Source organism: Rutilus rutilus (assembly GCF_951802725.1).
Source record: "Rutilus rutilus genome assembly, chromosome: 9".
Lineage (NCBI taxonomy): Eukaryota > Metazoa > Chordata > Actinopteri > Cypriniformes > Leuciscidae > Rutilus > Rutilus rutilus.
Window position 1 is genome coordinate 34,522,325 of NC_140223.1, and position 13,789 is coordinate 34,536,113.

The window sequence follows — 13,789 nt, forward strand, 5'->3', positions numbered from 1 at the left end:
CACCTCCACAAGGCTGGAAAGGGCTACGGGGAAATTGCCAAGCAGCTTGGTGAAAAAAGGTCCACTGTTGGAGCAATCATTAGAAAATGGAAGAAGCTAAACATGACTGTCAATCTCCCTCGGACTGGGGCTCCATGCAAGATCTCACCTCGTGGGGTCTCAGTGATCCTAAGAAAGGTGAGAAATCAGCCCAGAACTGCATGGGAGGAGCTGGTCAATGACCTGAAAAGAGCTGGGACCACAGTTTCCAAGGTTACTGTTGGTAATACACTAAGACGTCATGGTTTGAAATCATGCATGGCACGGAAGGTTCCGCTGCTTAAACCAGAACATGTCAAGGCCCGTCTTAAGTTTGCCAATGACCATTTGGATGATCCAGAGGAGTCATGGGAGAAAGTCATGTGGTCAGATGAGACCAAAATAGAACTTTTTGGTCATAATTCCACTAAACGTGTTTGGAGGAAGAAGAATGATGAGTACCATCCCAAGAACACCATCCCTACTGTGAAGCATGGGGGTGGTAGCATCATGCTTTGGGGGTGTTTTTCTGCACATGGGACAGGGCGACTGCACTGTATTAAGGAGAGGATGACCGAGGCCATGTATTGCGAGATTTTGGGGAACAACCTCCTTCCCTCAGTTAGAGCATTGAAGATGGGTCGAGGCTGGGTCTTCCAACATGACAATGACCCGAAGCACACAGCCAGGATAACCAAGGAGTGGCTCTGTAAGAAGCATATCAAGGTTCTGGCGTGGCCTAGCCAGTCTCCAGACCTAAACCCAATAGAGAATCTTTGGAGGGAGCTCAAACTCCGTGTTTCTCAGCAACAGCCCAGAAACCTGACTGATCTAGAGAAGATCTGTGTGGAGGAGTGGGCCAAAATCCCTCCTGCAGTGTGTGCAAACCTGGTGAAAAACTACAGGAAACGTTTGACCTCTGTAATTGCAAACAAAGGCTACTGTACCAAATATTAACATTGATTTTCTCAGGTGTTCAAATACTTATTTGCAGCTGTATCATACAAATAAATAGTTAAAAAATCATACATTGTGATTTCTGGATTTTTTTTTTTTAGATTATGTCTCTCACAGTGGACATGCACCTACGATGACAATTTCAGACCCCTCCATGATTTCTAAGTGGGAGAACTTGCAAAATAGCAGGGTGTTCAAATACTTATTTTCCTCACTGTATGTTTTTACATGTCATCCATTAGTCATAACTGTGTGATTGATTGTTATATGCAAGTATGGTTTTCATACAGATTAACTATACTTTAAACAAATGTTTCTTAAGACATGTATTCATGCATCTGTGTTTTATGATATGACTGTTCTTGTTATGTCATCCATTTGTGTGATTGTATCTTTTAATATGTATTCATGGTTCTGATATTACTCTTATCACTGTATATCCTGCTACAGTTAGTGCAGTAGCTTTTGTTGTACTTTGCACTCATTAAATGGCAAATATATTTTGACATTTGACTTTATTTTTTTATGATTACCGTACATATGCTTGGTAATGTTAACACATTTTTGGTCGTTTCTGGTCATTTTCAGCTACAATCAGCACTTAATTTTTTGAAATTACATATTTAAGTGTAAAATTGTCTCACACGCTTTATGTGTAAAAAGTATTGATATCACACATTTGTGTGTAAAGTTATCTACACAATTTCTGTGTTAAAATAGCTCACACATCTATTGTGTAAAACATGTGTTGACATAACACATTTTCTGTGTAAAATTACCTGACACAATTTCTGTGTTAAAATAGCTCACACATCTATTGTGTAAAATTTCACACAACATGTGTAGTCCCTGAACACACTCACCACATGTGTTAAAATTCTACACATTTTAACACATCTCTTTTTGCAGTGTATTGTTTAATCTCATTTTAAGCATCTATTCTGAAATCACTGTATTTAATGTAATGTTATTTCCTGGCTAGTCGTTATATTAATATTATGGTTGATACACACACACACACACACACAAAAAAAACATTCAGTAAATGACAGCTGATAACAGTTATGCACTGTGAAATTACAGTGTCTACAAGTCTGCTATGTAATTAACTGTGAAATCAGAGTAAACAACTGTTTTTTGTTTTCTTTTTACGGTGATTTACATTCAATTTCTAATGTAAATTACTGTGAACATAATGCATTAGCCAGTATTTTCCTGTAAAATGACAATGATTTTTTAGTGTTTGCATTTCATTAACTTCATAACATTGTTGTTTATTGTGTGTTAACAAATTCTTTAGGTTCTTTAATTTGTCATATAGAGACAAAAACATGAAACAAATACAACTGTATCTATATAATAATCCAAACTGTCAAAACAATAATATTTTCCATGAAGTAGAGACGTTACTTACTCCTGCACAACAACAATTGGATAAAGTAACAAACTAATATCTTAAAACAAAATATAATATGAAGTGGGGAACAAAACTTTGAGAGGAAAAATAAAGACTGGCTGCTTGATTGGACAATGATTTCAAACTTCCTTAAAATTTAGTGTGCAATTTGGCTGGTTTATAGTCTATAATATTCTGTGAAACCTTTATTATACTAGAAAAATAATTTACCTGGATCCATTTATTAGACGGATAATTGTTTTGCGAATATCAGGCAAGTTTAAAGCATAAACAAGGGGGTTCAGGATGGGTGGTATAACAAGAAATTCAAGTGAAAGTAAAACTGACAGCCATATAGGAAGTTGTAAAGTCACAACCCGACTCAAAGTGACCTCAGAAATAATGGCAATTGAGAAATTCAAAATGATCACAATGTGTGGAATACAAGTTTGATAAGCTTTGCCCTTGAACTGTGATGAGCTTCTTTGACAAACGGCAAGAATTTTTACATAAGAATATAATATAAAACTTAATGGAATGATTACAGTTGTGATCAATATAAAAAAACCCATCACATTATTAACAGCAGTGTTTGCACAAGACAGTTTGACCATTTCAAAGTTGTGGCAGTACACCTTAAACAAGTTGTTACCACACAATGTCAGTCTGGAAGTCAAAATAGCATTAATACCAAGAGAAATCATTGGATAAGTCAGGTTTATAACTATTAAAACAGTTAGAAACCTTGGTGTAATTATGTTGTGATACTGTAAAGGTTTACTGATTGCAACAAATCTGTCAAATGCCATTAACATTAATATTGTATTCTCATTTGCTGCGTACGTGAAAATAACATAAGACTGTAAGCTGCATGCTTCACGGGAGATTGAGTGTGTATCAGACAGCAAGTCTGTCAGTGCTCTTGGGAAAAAGCCAGCTGTTCCAAACACAGAGTTGATAGACAAACATGAAATCAGAATGTACATGGGCTGGTGTAAAGTCCTTTCCAGAAATATTACAAGCATAATAAAGACATTAAATAGTGTGATAGCACAGTATAGAATAAATCCCAAACTGAAGAAAGCATATCTTATGTATCCAAGATTTTCAAATAACATGAAGTAAAAATATGTTCCATTTTCCATTTTCTGATAAGCAAAGGTACCTGAGTTAAGACAACAGACAAAAATCGTATGATGTATACACATTTTAAAACCATGAGCAATATGTTATCAATTTCTGTTTTTGTTTATTCTAGATTCAGTAAGATACAATTTATTAGTTCATGATACCTTACCTTCTTCACAGTTGTATAATATATTGTCAGTTTAATAGTATAGATGCAAAGTTTCAACAACTTTTAAATATTTTTTTTTTCAATCAATATCAGACAAAAATGCAATCAGTATCCTAAAAAGACATTGCACAATTTAAATACCTCTTTAATACACCTTGAAACGACCACCAATGCTTCCTCATTTATTGTGCTAGGATGACTGTGGGTCACCAGGACAGGTTCATTTTTTATATATCTAATGTGTCTCAGGAGCCTCCGCTTGTAGTCTTCTTTTGCATAAAGGACATAAAACCCTACTGATTTGACTTCCCTAGACAGTTAAATTAGCTTATGCAACAGGACATTCTGTAACAGCAAAGAAAATAATGAATAACTTTATCACATTGGAAACTGGAATTCAGAAAATGATTGTCCAAACACCTCAAGCGTGTGTCGGAAATGTATCGCCCAATACCATAATCGTGAGCTTCAGCTTCTAAGGCTTCTAAAGCATTTGTAAACACATAGTTAAAAATAATGTCACCAGTTTTACTGTATAAGTTCGAGCCCCGAGTCTGGTCTTAAAATGCAGATGATCAAACCGATTGATCGGAACCAACTTTGCAAGCACGACTTGAAGCACAACTTTTCACAAAGATAAGTGATCTTTGTATATAGCCTGCATTGTACTCTCCAAGGTTCAGATAGCAGCCCTCTGTAAATGTGCTGTGCACAAGCAAGCTTTTGGGTTGCAATGCTCAGACATCACAAGACTCCCTGCATTACCGACAGCAGAAGAGGAAGAGAGACGTTAACATAAAATGGCTAATCAGCAGAGCAATACACCACAACACCAAGTGAGTTATGTTTTTGTTTTTTTGTTGCTGGTGTGTTTATTCTTTATGAACAATAGCCAGCTTATTATTTAGCTAGCTAGCTGTCTAGTTAGCAGATGAGTACTGTGATTTGTTGTAATGAATGCCTCTTAACCTTTAATCATTTTGTCGGCAGTTATGGAACATTTTGTTGCATCACTTTTCATATAACTGTCTATTTAAGATTAATATCTGTTTGTTTATAGTAGCTCTGATTTGGATAAAAGCCTTATCTAAAGAAATTAAAAAAATTCAATTTATTTAAAATGATTAAGGGTCATGGAGAAAAGGAAAGGAACCTTGTGTTGTTGCTGCTCAACTCAGTGACCTCTGACAGGCAGGCAGCAGAACCTGAGACAACAGGGCCAAGTGTTACAGTGCAGGAGGAGATGGCTAGGTTCATGCTTACACTTCTGAAGAAAAAATTATGAGCTCAGTCAACATTGTGTTTAGTTTCATGAAGTAGTCCCAATGAAGCTTAAGCTTTACTTGAAATGAATATTTCCATAAACATAAATTAGTATTTTAGTGTTTTAGAAACATGGCTTTGCTATTACATTTTGATATTGCTATTAATCAGACTGCAAGAAAAGGCACACTATGATGTCTTCTAGCAACATTGACTAATCAACTCATATTTGCACTTTATAAATCCACAGGTCTTTTCTAGGATATTTTAGGCCAAATATCAATCATGGCAAAAAGAGAACATTAAAGCTGCAGTCAGCAAGTCTGGCAGATTGAGGGGACTTGGCCAAAATTGTGAATGTTTACAACTATCATGCCCCTCCCCCACTACCATCGAGCACCTTCCCATCGTGTTTGTGCTAGTCAGTGCGTGTGCACCAGATTTTCTGTGAACGTGCCCGTCTCTTCAGCATCGATCAACACCATGGAGTACTTGGAGGTAGGCTGCCCCCATAGATAGCAATTGCTAACGTCTTTTATACTCTAAATGAGCTTATTTGATTTGTAAGAGTTTTGAAAGCGAGACACAAGTCTCTCCGCCATCACGCTTTGTACAATCCAACACACCTGCGAACTTCAGGCGTGTGCATGTGATATTGTAACGTGCGCGGGGGAGGAGGGGGGATCTATGACGTGTACACGAACTGTGATTGACAGTCAGATCTCACACAGCCCTGCGCTGATTGGACCAGAAGAACTGGGAGTGGTGTATTTTTGCAAAAGAAATAACAGGCTCTAGGTGGAGGTAGAAGCACAGTTTTTTTCTAAAAACGCATAGTGTCGGTTTCAGTGAATATGATAAAAAAATCTTGTGGACTGGAGCTTTAATTGTCCCAAAACAGAGTAAATTAAGCAAGACGATCTCACTTAATTTTTACCTGCAACCAAAAAATACTACCACCTTTGCCAAATGAAGAACTTGAACTCCTCCAAGCAGGGATGGGAAGACATACAGTGTCTATTCCAGAAGACAGTGACCAGAAATAGGTACAGTTTTATGAAATAATTTAGGACATTGTGTTGTGGGACATTAAATGTAATCCCCTATAAATTATAGCAATACTAATCCAGTTTGCTTTGCTTTTTGCTGTTATTCAAGATCTCAAGAATCCTGACTGAAACATTTCCAAAGATGGAGGGCCTTTCTGGAGGGTTGCTCTTGCACAAAGTAACAGGTGTGCTGGTCTAACACGGTATCCTCCTAGCCTAAATGTTGACATCAGATGATGATCATGAGGATCCTGTGAGAACTACAGTAACCTATTTTTTTTATGTTGTGCTAGTGGCATTATATTATTAGTGTAAGTATTGTCTTTAACCCTGCAGACTTCCGAAGATGTATGGCTAGTTGAGGACAAGAGTAAGGTAAACCTAGCACATTTCACAGACAAGCCTAGTCCCAGACTAAAATGCATGTTTGAGCTGTTTTAACTGAAAGCATATCTTAAAGGTCCCATTGCATGGATAATTTTATTATTTTAGAATGTTTCCTGGGGTGCCCTTATAATGTTAGTATGTTTTTTAGATCAAAAATTGTAATAATTTAGAAATAAAAGGCATTTTTCCTAGCCTGATTTCATCCCTTGATTTGAACGCTCTGTTTGAAGGGGCGTGTCTGCTGAGAGACTTCAGCGTAAACGTCCTCTGCTGTGATTGGCTGACATGCTTGCATATGAAATATCTGGCATTATATGTTGAACTATCTGGAAAACTTTTACTATTACAGCTATTATACGTTTTTACTATTACAGCTATCGGGATTAACGAATCGTGAGAAGTTTTTTAAGTATTTAGATCTATTCCCATCACATAAAAGGTTGCAGTGATGAGCATTGAGCAGATGACAGCCTGTTGATCGCGTGAAAAAAGATCTTATCATTGCAACGCAGTTTCTGTACTCTCACTAATGATTTCACCAATGCAAACATGAGGTATATAAAAACAGTAAGAGCTTCGTTGTGCAGTGTAACAGCGTCACTGATTTCATAACGAGTTTTGGCAAGTGTCCAGATAAACTCGCGCTGTGTGATGACAGCTTGGGCGATTGGAAAGGGATTGTTCTTTGATCGCTTTCTGTATATTAATCACAGTTTAAGTAAGATTATTTTCATCCTACTAAGAGAAACGATGTGAAGTTGATCGCTACTTCCATAGTAAATCACTACTTACCGCTTGCTGGAATATAGTTGAAATTGCCCCCTTCATCAGTATGAAACGCTGAGAGAAGTCTGCTTGATATTATCCCAGGTTAGAAAAACAGTCCGTGGTGAAATGGACACAGCAAACTAACAACTTCGAATTAAACTTTTGCGGTATCCGATTATAGATAAACATCAACCACGCCTGTTGACATTTCGCCTGTATTCCTGTGGGCGGAGGTTAGTCAAAACACGGTTCTAGTGACGTCATTAAAGAAGGTAAATGACGTCAGGTAAATGACGTCATTTGACGAAGGTAAATGACGGTAAAAAAAAAAAAAAATCTAATCCCTGTCAGTGAAAGTGTTCATTTTGTTGTAAAAATACAAACTATAATATTCGACAGCCAATTTTTGGTCCATTATATTTCGCTTTACAAATTTGCTTCAACAAATTCAGTGGTTCAAATTCTACAGAAAATCAACATTTCACACATTTTCATTACCGATTCATAATTTCCATCTGCTGTTAGTCGACCTCGCCTGAAGGTGCTGCAAGCGGCTGTTGACGAAGACTAGAGCAACGGGTCGAGTCATTCGTTCATAAAAATGGATTCACAGAAATAGAGCAAGCTGCAAATATTTGTGATTATCAGGGCCAGTATCTATGTGTAGCAGTAGGCGTTCACTCCGCCTAATACCGCTCGGCTGACTGGTGATTTAGTTCTAGTTATGAGGGCTATAAATGTGTTGCGTGTGTGTTACCTGGGAGGGCATTATTTGTGACGTCAGGTCTTTGTTGGCTTTCCGACGCGGTGTGCACGAGCTGGAGAGATAAGAGCTGCAGGTTAGCAACTCTGTTGCAAGCTATTCCGGTTGCACCAGGTGATATGGACTTCTTTGTTATAGCGGACTAAGGAATTAGTCGGCATACCCTCGGCGGCGCTCGTTGTGCGAACTTCCAGTGATCTGAGGATTACAGTGAGCGTTCCCCGACGAGACCACCTCCTCGGGCCCCTCACTCCTCTAGCGCATCGCAAGCATGTTGAGACTGGTTTGTGGGTGGTTCATGTTCTCTCAGGAGAACATGGCCACGTCGGTGGGTTGTTTGTCTTGCCTTTCTCGTAAGGGCATGAGCGTTCAGCGCACCGTGTGCCGTCAAGTTTGATGTCCACGCTCACGTTCTCGCCTGGCAGATTATGGATGTTATTGCTGGTCCTTCTCATGGGGGAACTAGCGTTTCATTCGGGGCCTCAGCTGAGGACAGATGTCGACTGCTGCATCGGGGAGAGGGCTGTTATACTTTGGAAATGATGATGCTGAGCTTCCCATTAGATTAATGTGTGCTCATGCTGAGTCAGATTCAGACTTGACAGCCATGCTTTCCTGGGCTGATCTGGGGGTGCAGCGCAACGTGGAAATCGCCTTGCTCACCTCCGTGCTGTTTTCCCGGATGAACTTTGGCAGTATGGAAGCATATTGGTGCCAATATGGCAAGCCAAACATGCCTAAATCTGCAGAAAAAGTTATTTTTCTGAGTTTCTCTCTCACTATCCTCGGTGGTAGGCTACGCACAGGCTGCCTCTACCCTGCATGTGATGGCCACCCTGAAACTATGGAAGGCCAAAACACTCATAATGCATGAGGGTAGTTCTGAGCCGGGGTTGAGCTGTGCATGTTGACTGAGATTAAATCAAAGTGTTGACCCTCGGCCAGACGATGTCCACCCTGGTGGTTCAGAAGCGTCCCCTGGCTAACCTTGCAGAGGTGCGCGATATCGCCAAGTGTGCCTTCTCTATGCTCTCATTTCACAAGATGGCCTTTTCGGCGACACTGTCGAGGACTGGGCCCAGCAGTTCTCTGCAGTTCAGAAGCAGGCTGAGGCAATCAAGAGCTTGCCCCTTTGTGCTTTAAGAGCATTCGTGGGCTGCCCCTCAGTCTGCTCGTCGCCAAGGGCGTCGTTACCCTGCAAAAAAAAAAAAAAAAAGGGGGACTCTGCCACAGCCAGCTCTACTGTGACGTTGAGCCTCGCAGGGAAACAATGCCATTCGTCTCAGCTGCCGAGCGGTCAGTGAAAAATCACCTCTGAGACGGGCAACCTCTGAGTCCGGGATGAAGCTGCTCTTTCCTCGGAGGAGGGCCGGGTGCAGAATTTAAAAAATGTTCTGGCTCAGCCAGAAGGCCACACCTTCAATAAAGAGCAGTTTCTTAAATCTCTGTGTGCCATGAGGGTGGGGATGACAGCGTGTGCCGCCATGCCTCGCAAATCTCGTTCCCCTCTTGGCAGAGCGGGGAGACTGACAGTGTTCAACACTATGCCTCATCGCTCTCAGTCTCCTCCTCTCAAGACGGCGAGGTTGACAGTGTGCACTCGCCACTCTCATCCCCTTCTGTAATCGCCAGCGGACAGCAGCATGCGGTTTGGGAACGCACTCAAGCCTTCCCACGCATCCTCTGTCCACCCGTGGAGCCAGGTGAGTGTTGAACCACACACCCAGACCCCACTCCGAGTCGCCCCAGTGCCTCTCGGGTCGGGTCCCTGTCCTCCACCACGTTGCCCTCCCAAGTTCAGGGGCATCCAGTTCACCACAGTGATGGCCACTGGTGCTCCTGTCTTATAATCTTTGATTATAACAAAGATCTACATGGTTAAAGTACACACACACACACACACACACACACACATATTTCTCTGAAAGTTTTCTTCTCTGATGCTTTCGCAAAGGGATTTTGTGTGTGATGAGACTAAAAGCAGGCAAAATGTGGCTTGTGGACAAGTCATACCCCAAATATGGTCCATTTGGTCCAACAATCATTAAAATATAGCATGGAAGGCATAACTTTAGAGTGTGAAACTTTTAATTTGGTTACAATTCCAAAAAAAAAAAATATATATATATATATATATATATGGAATTAAAATGATGTATTTCACTAAATGATGAAAATATATATCATCATTTAGTGACTTGATTCACTGATTTCATTCAGAGTCTGATCTCTGATTAAAAGGGCAACATATTAGTTTTACTCAAAACTGTGATTCTACAGCATAAGAGCTAGCCATGTTGTGATCATCAGATAATATGAAGGATTTTACAAATAGTTGTACACAAAAAGTTTCACAGAATAGGTATTGCATTACTAAGACTCACACAGACATCAAGAATCAGCATATGAATCTCAACAATGGTGACCATTAAAAAATTATGCATGCTGGGTACTAGCATAATACAAAACGTACCCATGGCTCCCAGCATGCATTGCAGCATACATAATTTTTTAATGGTCACCATTGTTGAGATTCATATGCTGATTCTTGATTACTGTGTAAGTCAGCATGATACCATGGAGGTTTTTAAATTCTGTATTTCAAGATGTTTGTCAAGTTTTTGTCATTAAAAAGATATTGTATGTAGAACTAATTTCTTATGTATCTAATCCAGGGCTCTCAAGTGTCACGCATTGAGCGTAACAGTCACTCATTTTGGTCTTTTGTCACGCACTCCCACCACACATTGTATTTCTCACGCGGAAAAACTATTTATAATATATTTAATATGCCGCAGCGCTCTCACTATGGAACCGGCAGGAATCAAGCGCGTCTCCCCTGGAATTCTTAGTCGAGCCTGCCACTTATCAGCCAATCAAAAAAAGAAAGGGGCTATACAATAGCCAATCAGAAAATAGCACTATTGTATCTGGGTAAGATTTAACGCAACAACCAATGAAAAAAAAGCATATCCTGGAATTGCACACTGAGTCCGAAATTTTCGTATGCGTTAATTCGTGTTCGTCAGCCTTAAAATTCGTCACGCACAGAAACCTTGCACACTGAGTCCGATGCGTATTTATTAAACCTTTGCGGAAAAAAATGCAAAAAATACAAAATGGATTCGTCAAGCAGTGAGGATGATTTTGTTGCCCTCTTTCTTCTTAAAAAGATAAAAAGAAAGAGGAAATAGTGGGTCCATCCAATCCTGAGATTGTGCCGAGAGGAAGGAGAGTTTCACCTCCTTATCAAGGAGTTGCAAAATTATCCCGAGCGATTCAAAATTTACCTCAGAATGTCAGTGGAACAGTTTGATGCTTTGCTAGCGATACTGGAGCCACATATTAAAAAGAAGACCACCAATTTCCGTGAACCAATCGATCCTGAACAGAGACTGGCAGTAGGCCTATGTCTAAAGTATGGACACACACACACACACGGCCGGCGGAAGTGCTGGGCAGACAGAACAGCTGTATCAGGTTATATTTTATTCAGTGTCTTTGTAATCTGCATTTTGTTTTTCATACAGTACTTTGTGCTGCGAGACTTGTACGGTGGCTCTGAATTGTCAAAAAAACTCTCAAAATACTGGCTGTGGATGCGAAAAACGCAGAAAATCGAACCCGATCCGAATTTTTTTATTATGGACGAAAGTTTCGTAGACAGTGTGCAAGCGTAATTGACATAACGTGAGGTCGAATTTTTTTTTTAACGTGCGAAAATTTCGGATGCGAATTCAGTGTGCAATGGCCTTAAGTCATGATCTCCTGTTTTAATGTTACAACAAATTCACAACTTGTTTGACACAAACAGTAACAACTTGACTATTGTTAGAGAATGTTTACCAGATAATTAGCATCAGTTTTTCATGAGTGTCTGTAAGTTAGCCAACAGTTTTACAGCCTGTTCACTGACAACACCTGCTCAGAACAAGTAGTCTAGGCCTAGTCATATTTTCGTTATCACACGATGACTGACATATTGTCACATTATAAACGTCTCTCTCTCCAAATAGGCTTAATAATTTCATTAGCACTAAATAAATGAAAGTGTATTGCATAGTCGATGTTATAGGTCACTTTTAAAATAATGTCATATTTTATAATTATATCCTGGCCAGCGATGCATTAATCATTGCATCTGTCTTTCAAAGATGCCAGGTTAGAGGATGCTGGCCCAGAGAAGGTGGCGAAAAGGGTAGGCCCATTAGAGGAGGAGACAGAGGAAAAGACAGGTGGAAGGCAACAAGTCCAAAAAGGCAATAAACACTTACAATAAACAACACCAGTCATAATCTCTCTCACACTCACTCTCACTCTCTCTCTCTCACACACACAAACACACACACATGCACATGGGGGAAATTGAATAAATACTTTACAACAACAAAAACACTATTATTAATGAAACACCCCCACTCCCACGACCCGTCCAAAAATACGACATCCCAAGTCTCCCGCATATTGATAGTGGCTCCCTGATGCCCACAAATTAGTTAAAATCTCCCGGAATCTAGAGCTAGCGAGCGAGCAAGAACGCGCATGCGAGACAGAGACTGCTCCAAACCGTGTAGCGTGCACACGGCAGAGAGGGAGAGGGAGCGAGGGACCTTGCGTGTGTGTGCTAGTGTGCGTGTGTGCCTCATGAAGCGCATGTAAGACAGAGAGCATCCTGATTGGCCTGTTTTGGTAAGTCAACCAATAAATTGTCAGTGTTGGCGGGCTTTTATTGTGGGCGAGAGAGAGAGAGAGAGAGAGAGAGAGAGAGAGAGAGAGAGAGAGAGAGAGAGAGAGAGAGAGAGAGAGAGAGAGAGAGAAGCATGTGCGTCAATATCATTATTTATTTATTAATTAAATTCGTTTTAATTAATTCGTTCATTCTTTTTTTTCTATTAGTGACAGTAGACTAGCCTGTAAATGAAACAAAAAGCCCTTTTAACAAGTAGGCCTATCAATAATTATTTATATGTTATATTATCTGCAATAATTACGAAAACCCGTGCAGCAGGACTATCAATTTATTTATATATTCAGTTTAATTTTCGATTGATCATAGATAGGACTATATACTTTATTTATTCAAATTAAACTGCATGTTTCCATTGATTGTGAAGTTAGCCATTGAAAATTGCAGATCAAGAGGGGCTGCATGGTTTTTCTTGTTATGAATTGTATCCTATTTTCCGTTATTACAGTTAACTACGCGAAGTGTAATGGAACTGTAATGCAGTCAAGACCTGCCTGGAACTACTTTAGCCATGCGCTGCCCTGAAAATAATTGCACACCTTAGAACGTTCATCAACCAATCAGATTCAAGCATTCAACGGCCCTGTAGTATAAGTTATGGTATTGTAAAGGTTTACTGATTGCAGGAAATCTGTCAAATGCCATTTACATTAATATTGTATATTCATTTGCGGCCTACGTGAAAATTACAACAGTCTATAAGACACATGCTTCACAGGAGATTAAGTGTGTATCAGAAAGCAAGTCTGCCAGTGCTCTTGGAAAAAAGCCAGCTGTTCCAAACACAGAGTTGATAGACAAACATGAAATCAGAATGTACATGGGCTGGTGTAAAGTCCTTTCCAGAAATATTGCAAGCATAATAAGGACATTAATATGATAGCACAGTACAGAATAAATCCTAAACTGAAGAAAACATATCTTATGTACCCAAGATTTTAAAACAACATGAAGTAAAAAAATGTCCCAATTTTCCATTTTGCATCAGGCAGAGTTACTTCATTGACCTGAAGAAGAAAGTACACAATGATTCTATGATTTTTAAACATTTAAAAAAAACAGCAGTTTGCATTATTAACTTGAGAACAATAAAGTTAAATGTGTTAACATAATTTATTTAGTGAATTATGAACACACATGAATT

General features: G+C 39.5%; 1 protein-coding gene across 1 annotated transcript; it reads right to left on the bottom strand.

The window, feature by feature from the left end:
* Window positions 1-2,598: 2,598 nt before the first annotated feature.
* LOC311297121 (olfactory receptor 51I2-like) lies at window positions 2,599-3,516 on the bottom strand (the record flags this gene model as incomplete). The annotated part of the gene is made up of 1 exon (XM_084419251.1): window positions 2,599-3,516. One exon carries the CDS (start codon window positions 3,514-3,516, stop codon window positions 2,599-2,601), a length of 918 nt encoding a protein of 305 aa, XP_084275377.1.
* Between the last annotated feature and the right edge of the window lie 10,273 nt (window positions 3,517-13,789).